General features: G+C 37.3%; 1 protein-coding gene across 1 annotated transcript in view; it reads right to left on the reverse strand.

The window, feature by feature from the left end:
* Positions 1-343: 343 nt before the first annotated feature.
* HCN1 (hyperpolarization activated cyclic nucleotide gated potassium channel 1) overlaps positions 344-12,368 on the reverse strand; it is a 367,795-nt gene continuing 355,770 nt past the window's right edge. The window contains exons 7-8 of the mRNA XM_059919273.1: positions 4,444-4,608; positions 344-1,212 (exon numbers count right to left, since the gene is read on the reverse strand). Coding sequence (XP_059775256.1) covers positions 344-1,212; positions 4,444-4,608 — 1,034 coding nt within the window. The remainder of the gene's footprint in view (positions 1,213-4,443; positions 4,609-12,368) is intronic.

The following is a 12,368-nucleotide window of genomic DNA, read 5'->3' on the forward strand; positions in this document are numbered from 1 at the left end:
ATAGAGAAATACATATATCAAAGGAATTAAGTAAAAGTAGGTTAAAAATAAATAATCTTACAACAACATTTTAAATCCTTTAATGATTTAAAGAAAGGAAGACATAAAACACTGAATGCTAAACAAGTCTTTTGAACTTTTCTTGAGATTTTTAGATATAGATTTAATAGCATATGTGTATATATATATATATATATTTTACATTTTGCATGTAGGCCAGAGCTGTCTAAAATATCTCTTCATAGTAGGCTATAGGGATCTATCAGGAGATAGAATAAAATAAGATCTGAGAATATTCTCAGTTTATCAGAGTATTTCTTTCTGCTTTGACAATCAGCAGGGATCATAAATTTGAAGCAAATCGTGGCTTTTCTGTCTCTGGGTCTGTATGTAAGACTGAGGAAGACTCCCTCTGATGAGCGGCTGCTGGTGGAGGGGGTGCCGGTGGGACCCCTCGGCTCGGGGGGATGGCTCCCGATGACATCTGTCGGAACAGGGTGACCCGCTGGGGGACCGTGCCCCTGCTCCCTGGCTGCAGGCCCGAGCCGTGCACCGTGGTCACGGGCGGAGGGATGGACGCCAGGGACTCGCCCACAGTGGGATGCGGTCTGGAAATCAGGGTGGAAACCTCATGGGGCAGCGAGGGCTGCGAGGCCGAGAGGGGCCTGACTTCTCGGGTCAGGCTGGCGTTGTGAAGCGCCTGCGCGCTCTTGTGCACTTCGTTTTTCGGCGCGGAGCCGCCGCCGGGTGTCTGTGGAGCCTGGGGCTGCTGCTTGGTCTGCAGCGGCTGCGGTGCCTGCTGCTGAAGGAGTGACAGCTGGGAAGCAGTGGGGGAGGCGTAGTGGAAAGTTCGAGTGGCTAGCGGGCTCTGAACGGGAGGGCTGCAGACCGCGGTGGTGTAGGAGCAGGGCGAGAGGATGGCCGACGGCTGGGGGGTCTGCGTGCTGGGGCTGGGGGAGTGCAGGTTGCCGTGAGACAGACTGGTCGCTGTGTACACCGGCGGAGACTGTGTCCTCCCGCGAGAGGTCGGGGTGGTAGCTGAGGACGTGGAGTTCAGCGCTGTCATTTGAGGGTAACTGATGGGAGCGATTGCCTGCACCATCTCCCTGTCGTGTTTCACAATCTGCTTCAGGATCTCGTTCTCCTGATTGTTGAAAACGCCAGTGTTCAGATCCTTCTGGAACTTTTGCAGAAGAATTGAATTTTTCTTTCCTGTCAGCGAAAGGAAGATAGGCACTTAGAAAGTCTATAAGTGACTGATGACAATTCCAAGCGCGAGTGGCTCCTGCAAACAGAATGATGGCAGTGTTTCATAGAAGAGGCTTAAAAGCCAAGCACTCTCCTTTAGACACCAAATAGACACACGGCTCCTGTCTCTCACGCTTCCTGTACCTTTCTGGGAAATCTTACCTTCTACACGAGTCAAGTTGAAAAGTCTGTAATATGGCAAAAGCCATCTTACAGAAGAAATGGAGAGATTTGCATGAGGGCTACCTTGGGAGAAGAAAGGGCATTTGGATCAGGATGGGCCTGAAATCAAGATTTCAGTTTAAAGCTTCTTTTTCAAGAAAGGACAATGGAATACATACTATGTGACAGGCACCCTACCCAAGGCTTTAGGCAGATTTATTTTATTTAATCCACAACTCTGCGGTAAGTGTGCTCATAATCCCACTTCACCCAAAAGGAGACTGGAACATAAGAAGGTTAAGAGTAATGCCCAAGAAAACATAGTCAATAAGTGACAGAGCTGGGACAGGAAACCAGTAGATCTGATCAGATTTACGACGGAATATGAAGCAGCCACATCTATATCACGTTGAGTGTTTGCTGGAAATGAAGTCTCCTGGGCCTCATCCACTTGCTGCACCAGATGCTGCCTTTTACTATGATCCCCTGGTAATTGTCACATGCAAGTTTGAGAAGCAAAGGCCTTTGCTTTTGACCAGTGCCCTACACCAGTGATTCTCTACTCTACCTGCATATTTTTGTCATCGTTAGAGATTTAAGAGTTACTTATTTCCATCTGCACCCTAACAATTAAATCAGAATAAACAGACATGGGTCCAGATTTTGGTACTTTAAAATAAACTTTCCCCAGGGGATTCTTGTGTGCAGCCAGATTGAGAACTATTTCATAATCTTTCCTCTTCTGAGAGGTTGTTGCGAGGATCCAGGGGCATAATGTATGGCAAGCTCTCAGCTCATTCTAGAACCTCAGTAAGTACTACCTCTCCTTCTCGCTATTGTCTTTGGAGTGGTTTGCAATAAGGAGATATTCTCTGGCAAAATAACAATTAGCGCCAATTGTAGGTTGATGTAAGAGGGGAAAATCAGTGACTTTTTAATGGCATCATCACCTAGGTAAATATGGTAACTGAAAAGTAAATCAATTTGCCATATCACTAAATAAAGTATCACATCTAAACTAACAAGGAATATTTTCAAATGGAAATGTATGATATAATTTACTTGGCTGCTGGGAAAGGCAATCATTTTAAATGACTGCCAAAATGAATAGCTATCTCTCTCCTTACAGAATTGTCCTAATTTCCCAAAGAACAAAGACTTCTACGTTAGTAGAAAACATAAATGCTTACTTTGCATATTCCCTTAATTAACTATAATATATGCATTTATAAGCAATGGCCACAACACTGAGAAGGATAATATTTCTTTGTGATCATGTGAATAGTCAGCATTTCATAATCTAAGTATCTGGGACTTTGTGGAAAAATACTATCACTTTTAATGCACTGTTAGAATTTTGTGAAGATTAAAAATGCAAATACTGGTGCTCACTAGCAATTTTATTGCCTATATTATTGATTGCAAACCGTTTCATGCAAACTTTCTTATAAAAAATTAACTGTAATAAGTTAGATGAAAGTGATGCTCTATCAGATTAACAGAAATTCTCTATTGAAATATCCTGATTTTGATGCTTTTGCAAAATATGTTTAGCTGGCTTAGGAAAAAAACTCATATTTTTTCCTCTGGCTCTACCATGAACACTCACATACCACAAAGAGGGAAGTTATTTTCAAATTAAGTAAAGATGCTTTTAGGTATACTCGCTTCTTTTATGGGCACTGTCTTCTGGACACTCCGTCCTGTTACATCTCTAAGTTATCAATAAGATTTTTAATATGTGTGCTGTGTCTAATGGTAATGTCCAAATACTACATTTACTTCTCCTAACCTAATTTCAGATCCTTATGCAGTCTGTTGTCCTACCAATATAGAAGAAAAGAAAGACGTAAAGTGCAGAAGAAAAGCTGACACAACCATACGTCAATCAAAAGTCCTTACCTTTAATAAAAATGAAGCAGTTGAAGTATCTCTTTGTTTACTTTCCAGTGATCCCAACCCCAATCTCCTTTGAGTTCATTGATTCCTTCATCCCTCCCTAACTCTCTTCAACAATATTCATTGTGTACTAGGTACTGTGAATGTAATAGTGAATTAGACATGATCTCTACATTCATAAAGCTTAGCATCTCTAGAGCAATTTAAATAATAAAAGCAGTGCTGTGATGGAGGAACTTCCCAGGAGTATGGGAGAACATCTCCAGGGTACTCAGACTACTAAGGGGGTGGAAGGTCAAAAAAGGTTTCTAAAGGGAAGTGATGTTTGAACTGAGATATGAAGGCTAGTAGAGTTAAGCAGGGAAAGGGGACAGAGGAGGGTAGGGTGCGGGAGGAGATCTGGGTGTGGAAGATGAATGCATAACACCTTCTGACATCAGAATGTTCTAGCATATCTTGGGAAGTTAACAGCAAGCCAATCTGATCTAACTTTACTATGGCAATTATTCAAATCTTTAAGCTAGTGTAACTAGTAAGGTCTAACTTACATATTTTTATTTGAGAGCAGAGAAGATTTTAAGATAAGTTGATGTTTGCAAAGTAAAGCATCTATGTGGGCACTTCTATTAAGGCTTTTTCTGCTTGAGTCTGTATTACAAACATTTCAAGAAGTTTCTACTTAGACAATGAAAATGCACAAGTTTTCAATTCTTAATATAAGAATAAATGTAACGTTGATCCTTAAAAATGAAAAAAAACACCTTGTGATAAAATTTATTTTGTAATGTAGACTCATACTATTGCATTTTTAGTTCTATTTTAATGCTGTGTAGAATTTTTAATCATTGTTTTTTACCTTAAGATTCACATTGTTTTGGTATCACTGGTGAAATCAGATTGCGTGGCTAGCAAAATTAGAGATGAATAAACAAACCTAGAATACTTAGAAGAGAAAGTTAGATAGAGCCTCAGATCTTTCTAGAAATATGGCTAGAGCTAATTGCTATTTCTATATTTCTATGTTAATTAATAAGCAATCTATATACTAGCATTTGGGACTTATGATTGCAAATATGTATCAGCCCACTAGATTAAAACTGAATTGTGCACAAAGAAGAAAACTGAACAGAGTACCTATCCGGTCTAGTCGGTCAATGGCTACTGTCTCAAAGGCTCTTCTCATCATTGGATATTCCTCCAGGACCTCGTTGAAATTGTCCACAGAAAGCGAATAAAGACGACAATACGTATCAGCTCGAACACTGGCAGTGCGCCGTCCCTTGGTCAACAGGCAAATCTCTATAAAAACAAAGAAGAAAGATTTGTTTGGCAATTTTCTTTAAAAGGCCATTAAGACCTACCACAACTAAAAGAAAAAAGTCTCATGGTGTGAGAAACCAATGATTAGTAACATTTTCTATTTTATCAGGAAATCCCTTCTGACAATTAAAAGTGCCCAATTGCTAATACTCAGTCTTAAAATATTCTTTTTTTTTTTAAACAATTGAGGCTTTTGGTTCAAAGGGAAGGCTGTAACAAAATTATCTTCTTCCAGCTCCCATTCCAATTCACCTGAAACAAAAATATGCGGAAAAAAGAATAATAAATCCAAAATGGAGTTGAAAACAGGAAGAGACTATTCTCAGATAGAAGTTCTTATGAATTCTGGAAGGCAGAGAGCAGATGGTATTATATAGACAGAAACCAAAGCGAGACCAAAATCATTGGCTTAGAAAGCCTTATGATTAAGCAAAATTGAATCACAGGTTCAGATGTATGCATCATAGGAATGCTTTATGTAGTTCATATATTCCCAGTAAGATCAGTATAAAAATTATATTCCAAATGCACAGAGGGGCTTTTCATTTAAGTAATTTCTAAGGAAAATCTTTTGTTGAAATTTTGATTCCCAATATATGGTAAGCAAATATTTGCAAACTTGGATTTTCTTATTAGCTAGATAAATAAATGATAAAAGTGAAGATTTTCTATTTCATTTCCCAAAACTTATGTATTAAAATCCTATAGACTTTGCTTCTTTAAAAAATTTAAAATAATTGAGAAACTTTGCTTCAAAATAACCTATTTGAAAAAAGGAATGGGAGAAGTGTTTCTGAAATGCACTGTCTTCTAACAAAAGGAAATAAGCAAAATAATGATTGAAAGAGGCCTAAATTCACACTCCTCTGAACTTATTTAAAGAATTTCAGTTCATGTTGATAAACATAGCGAGTAAATTTTGTGGTAGGCATTATGTCCTTGATGTTAGGGCTGGAAACATGAATCAAACATCATATCTACTTGTGTATTACTTATATGCTGGTAGTAAAAAGAAAAACTTCATTTGAATTAAGATTTCATTTAAAATGTAAGCTGGTAAGAGCAATAATATAGAAGGCAGGCACTTTGGGAGTACTAAAGAAGTGCACCTGAACCAATCTGGCAATTGAGAGGATTTTAGGAAATGCCACCCAAGCCACCAATTATGTTGTTACTGTTCATGCTTGTAAACATTTCAAATTTAGTAAACAATATTGTGGTGGGGCCAACATGGCAGAGTAGGAAGACCCTGAGCTCACCTCCTCCCATGGGTACACCAAGATTACAAATACATACAGAGCAACTATTGATGAGAATGATCTGAAGACTAGAAGAAAAGATTTTCTACAACTAAAGATATAAAGAAGGAACCACAACAAGAAGGGTAGAAGAGGCAGACACACTGTATAGTCAAGACCCGTTACCCTGGGTAGGTGACCGACAAATGGGAGGATAATCACTATTGCAGAGATTCCCCTTAGGGAGAGAGGGGTCTGAGCCCCACATTGGGCTCCTCAGCCTGCGGGTCCTGCACCAGGAAGATGACCCCCAGAAAGTCTGGCTTTAAGGCCAGTGGGGCTTGCATTCTTGAGAGCTGGAGGGTTGTAGGAAGTAGAGACTCCGCTCTTGAAGGGTGCACACAAAATCTTACACCCTCCAATACCCTGCGCAGAAACAGTAATTTGAAGGAGCCTGGGTCAGACCTACTTGCTGATCTTTTAGAGCCTCCTAGATTGGCAGGAGGCAACTGGGACACACCCTGAGGACACAGAGATGCTGGTGGCATCCATTTTTGGGAGCTCATTATACCCCAAGGACACTGATGCTGGCAAGCACCATTTTGGAATCCTCCCTCTACCCTATTAACACTGGAACCCAGCCCCATCCACCAGTGGGCCAGCGCCAGCCCTGGGACTCTCTGTGCCATGCTGCCCGCCATGCTGGGACCCAACCCACCCACCAGCAGCCAGCAGCCTCTGAACCAGCAGGAATCAAAGGTACATTAGATGATACAGAGGACTGGATCAGTAAATTGAAAGACAGAGTAGTAAAAATCACCCATCTGAACAGAAAAAAGGAAAAAAGGATTTTTTAAAAAAATTAGGATAGTTTAAGGGACCTCTGGGGCAACATTAAGCATACTAACATTTGCATTATTGGAGTCCCAGAAGGAGAAGAGAGAGGAAAAGGGGGCAGAGAACACATTTGAAGAAATAATAGCTGAAAAATTCCCTAACCTGTGAAAGGAAACAAACATCCAGGTCCAGGAAGCACAGAGAATCCCAAGGAGGATCAACCCAAGGAGGACCGCACCAAGACACATTATAATTAAAATGGCAAAAATTAACAATAAAGAGAGAATATTAAAAGCAGCAAAGTAAAAGCAACTAGTTACACACAAGGGAACTTTGCATAAGATCATCAGCTGAGTTTTCACCAAAAACTTCACAGGCCAGAAGGGAGTGGCATAACATGTTTAAAGTGATGAAAGGAAGAAACCTACAACCAAGAATACTCTACCCAGCAAAGCTATCATTCAGATTGGAAAGAGAGATAGAGATTTTTACAAACAAGAAAAAGCTGAAAGAGTTCAGTACCACAACCAGTTTTACAAGAAATGTTAAAGGTATTTCTCTAAGCAAAAAAGAAAAGGACAGAAATAGAAATATGAAAGTTATAAAAGAACAAATCTCATTGGTAAAGGCAAATATACATTAAAGGTAGTAGCCCAACCAAACATAAATCTAGTAGAAAGGTTAGAAGAGTTGTGCACCTAGAACTAACATAGTGTTGTAGGTTAATTGTACTTCAATTATTAAAAAAAAATATGTAGACACTGGGAGGAAATGCATCAGAATGCTAATGGTAGTTATTTCTGGGGGATGGGGATTATGGGTGATTGTTCTTTTTTACTTCATGCTTTTACGTAATTCTAGTTGTCTGCAATGAACATTCATTACTTGCAAAATTAGAAAGAAAACAATAAATGTGATTAAAAATGAAAAAATAATATTGTGGACTGTTCATGTTTGAGTGCATGTTTGTGTGTGTGTGTATTTGTGTGTGTGTACCTTTGGTGTGTGTAGGAAGATAAATCTCTATTGGTCAGTGTTTAAGCATAAAGCATATTATCATATGATGGAATTTGTCAGCTACTCTAATTAAAAAAAAATGTAATAAAAGTATTTTCAACACTACCCCAAAATTAAACTCCTGTGTCACTATAGTACTAATGCCATATTATATAACTTATGATTGCTAAATTATGTCAACCATACTGATGAGAAATGTTTTTATTGCTAAGTGTTGCTTTCAAATCTGTACAAGTTGTCATATAGAATGGTTATAAGCCTCATGGAAAATAATCCAATGATACATAACAAAGATCTTAAAATATGTATATATTTTAAAGTATATATCCATATACTTTACCCAGAAATTTCACTTGACAATCTAGCCTAAGGAAATAGTCTGTAATCAGAACCATGTTATTTACAGGTGATATACATTATGTATTTATGTATGCATCTGAAAATACGGGAATGCCTTAAATGAATAATAAGTCAAGATTCATAATCAACTATGTGACAATTACTAAAAGTAAAGTTTTTAAAGTCTATGTATTAATATTAATAGTAGAATGGTCATGAAAGTTTAACAGAGAAAAGCAGGATACAAGGTTTTAATTATAGCATGATAAAAATGATCACATATAGTATGAAAAAAATGACAATAAAATCTACCAATATGCACTGCTCTCATTGAAAAATATTCCTTTATGTAGATATACTGTTTACATTTTTTTTCAACTTTCCTTTATCTAAATTATTTTTATTTGCGGATATATAACTTTTATTTTTTTAAAGTTACTTTAAAATTAATATCTAAGTGCACAGAAGAGGAAAAAAACCCAAGATATGAAGGAATATAAACAAACCTAAAAATAGTGATTACTAGTGTAGGAGATTTCCTCAACTTTACCTTTCATCGCTTTTAATGTACTTTTAATTTGGCACTTATATTTTTAATTTACAAATGCTTTCCATTTTCCTATATTTGTTGCTTTCTCATTGTATCGTTCTCTTTTGTTGTGGATGTAATATCCTCTATCTTCTGGTAGTTGCTAAAGAGACCTGGTTTTGAATAATGAATATATGCTACAACATGGATGAACCTCGGAATGTTTCACAAACACAGTGAAAGAAGCAACACGTGACAGTTCATACAGTACATGCTTCCACTGATGTAAATAATCCCGAAAAGGGAAATCTATAGTGACAGATAACATAGTAGTGGTTGCTTGGGGAAGTGGGTGGAAAAGGAGATTAACAGTAAGTGGGCAGGAGGAATCTTATTGGGGTGATGAAAACCTAAACCTGTTTGGTTTGGCTTTCATAGCGTTGGTTTCATAATTTGGGAAATTTCTAAAAAGATTGAATTGTACACTTTGAATTATATATACATGTTGCCATAACACTGTAAAATGGAAACAACAAGAAGTTTTGTCTTTATATTTTATCTTTATTATATTTTATGTTTTAGTTTCTGTTGTGTTTTCTGAGTTCTTTCTCTTTACTCTGGAATCATTGTTTCTGTCTCTGTGTCTAGATCTTTCCCTCGTATGTTGAATGTGTTCTTCAAGTTACCTGTTGATGTCCGTTTCTATTGAGGATGAAACCTCTAGTGATGTGGCAGCATTCATTGACCTGCAGTTTCTCTTCAGGGTGAACAGGTGGGAAGCTTATCCTCATATTTCCCTAAATGCCAGAACGAGGAGGGCTGTACTCCAAGGTTACCAACATCTCTCTTAATTGTTCTAGTTATCTGCCTTGTTCAATTACTTTAGAGAAGAACCACTTGCTTTTTTCTCTCCTCAGGATAATAAATGCTTGCTTACAGGCTGTTCTGCAATGTCGAGGGAGGGACAGAGAGTCCACTGTACCACACAGAGACCTTCCCTAAGTCACTGTTTCCCCTCACTTTTCAGTTGGCCCCCTGTCATCACACTCTCTTAGCTAGCAGTTTTTCTGGAGTTTTGCCAGGAGCTTTGCTCTCTTCTTGGTCATAGCCCTCAGCATTATATTCCAAGTTCCCTCTACTTTTCCTTCAAGTTTCATCAGTAACAACCAGCATAATTTTAAAAAATTGTCTTAAACAACAGAAATTTATTTTCTCACATTTCTGGAGCCTGGAGGTCCAAAATCAGGGTGACAGTATGGTTGGGTTCTGGTGAGAGCTCTCTTCCTGGCTTGCAGATGGCCAAATTCTCACTGTATCCTGACATGGCAGAGAGAGCCCCCATCTCTCCCTTTAAGAACACTGTCACTAATCCCATCAGGAAGTTCCCACCCCACTCAATTAGATGAGTTATTAGTCACCTCATCTAATTCAACTACCTAAGGCTCCACTTCCAAATACCACCACGTTGGGGATTAGGGATTCAACTTATTGAATTTGGGAGAGACAAGGACATCCAGTCCATAACACCACTTCTCTTGTCTTGAAATACTATTTATGTCCCTCTTGCTCTTTAAAAAAAACTAAGCTAAGAAACAAAAAACAAAAAAACAGCTTTATTGAGGTATAATTGATATACCAAAAATCTGCACATATTTAATGTATACAGTTTGATGAGTTTGGACATCTCCACGTACCTCTGAAACCATCAGCATATCCGTCACTTCCAAAAGTTTTCTTAACTGCATGTTACAGAATACCTGAATAATACTGGCTTACCAACAAAATAACTTAATTATAAAAATCTGGGAGGCAGGGCTAGTGTGGATTTAGTATCTCAGTGATGCTGAGGCACTGTGCCGGCATGACTTTACTTTCTTGGCCAACCTCTCATGATCACAAGTTGAAAGCAGCAACTACAAGAATTTACATCCTCATACAGTGTCCACAGAGAGGGAAAGACTTCCTTCCCACATTTCTTTCTTTTTACTGTGAAAGCAAAACTTCACAGTATTCCTTTACTACTTTTAATTTGGTCTCTGGAAAGGGAAGAGATAAAGACATGTATTGAGGATCATCTTATGTAAAGAAATGGATTTGTATTTACTTTTCTGTATGCTTAAAAATTATTCGAATACTTTTTACAACGAGCCTGTATTTATATATTACTTTTGTACTTTAAAAAATAAATTTAAAAATTAGAAAAAATACAGCTACTCTCAATACTTATAGTCATTTTGGAGATATAGTAAAAATAGATTTATTTCAGCATAGATATAAATATATTCATGTTTTCTCTAAATTATTCTTTGCAAATGATTTTCTGGTTTCTATTGTCTGGAGTCCTCATATAATGGATATACAATATATGTAGCTAAATGGAGTAGATGGACGTGTGTTACATGGTATAGGTCCCCATAATTAACTGATGAATCAGTTAAATACTGCCTTCGGTATGAGAAGAAATCTTCCTAGAGGATGGTGCTTAAATAATATTTTAGGCCTATATAAAAAAAAATGAGTACATGTTTTATGAGAAAACTTCAGAGGTGTTATTGTCCAGCAAATCTTACTTCTTCATTCAATTCTATTTAAAATACAACGTACTTATGTAATTCTTTACCTTTTGTGATTTTTTGAATGAAAACTGATATTTCAATTTGGTTGATTTCTTGCCAACTAATGAAGTAGAATGCTATTTTGGTGATTTTCTGCAGCAGTGATGGTTACCTGCTGATTCTGCTACCTTAACATACGTCCAATTTCTTAGGTTATTTTAGAGATTATTTTTTTCTTTTTTGGTGTAGTATAAAGAGTATTGGCCTGGGATTAGGAGTCTGGTGTTATAGCCTCAGACTGATTGATCTTGATTGTGAAGATTTGGACAAATACTTATATTCTCTGGACCTTCATCTATTTATCTGTAAAATGTAAAATTCAATTATATCTCTAGAGTTTTATCAACTTTAATCCATAACTTCAGACTTCAGTCATATTTTATATCTAAAGTTCCACTGATTTTTATATCTTTAGTGCTTCCATGGCATCTGGTAGGTGCTTAATGTTTGCTGAAATGAATCATTGAACCAAATAGCAACATGTTTTACAAAATGAGTTTCAATCACCCGTGGAAAAACTAAGGGCTAAATATAGATTTTCACCAGCGAAGTCCTTTCAGAAGTTATCTAGAGAGCTGTGTTCATTCCCAACATAAAACTCTTCAGCCTTTATCTCTCAGCATCTCTTTGATAATTTCTTAGTGAGAAACAGATCAAATGAGGGTATATTCATGAGGGTATATTCTAGAAATAGTCACTGGTCAGTGTGAAAAACAATTTAAATAGTCCTTTCTTCTTTTAATGCCTCCATACTCTTTGTTTCCACCATGAAGAGAAATAAACAATGCCACACACTTAGCAATAAGAAAAAGTAAACCTGATCATAAAAGAATCTTAGATTTCATGAATTGAATTTCCAGATTCCATATGAATAGAGTAGGTGTTTCTTTGTAAATTAATTTTCTCTTGATAATAAGTTATTTTGGGGATCTACTTATTGAGTGAAGGGAATCCTGTGTTAGGTGTTACAGATTGAGTGTTTGTGTATTTACTTTGTGTGTGTGTGTGTGTGTGTGTGTGTGTGTGTGTATAAAAGACAGAGAGAGAAAAACCAGTTTAGTCATTTGTATCTCATAGTATCCTTTGGGTTCCTTAGGAATTGTGTAGATATTAGTTCATCACTATTTTTAATTTCCTGTATTGCGTTTTCTACTTGTTTCCTAA

The sequence above is a fragment of the Balaenoptera ricei genome, chromosome 3 (assembly GCF_028023285.1).
Source record: "Balaenoptera ricei isolate mBalRic1 chromosome 3, mBalRic1.hap2, whole genome shotgun sequence".
Lineage (NCBI taxonomy): Eukaryota > Metazoa > Chordata > Mammalia > Artiodactyla > Balaenopteridae > Balaenoptera > Balaenoptera ricei.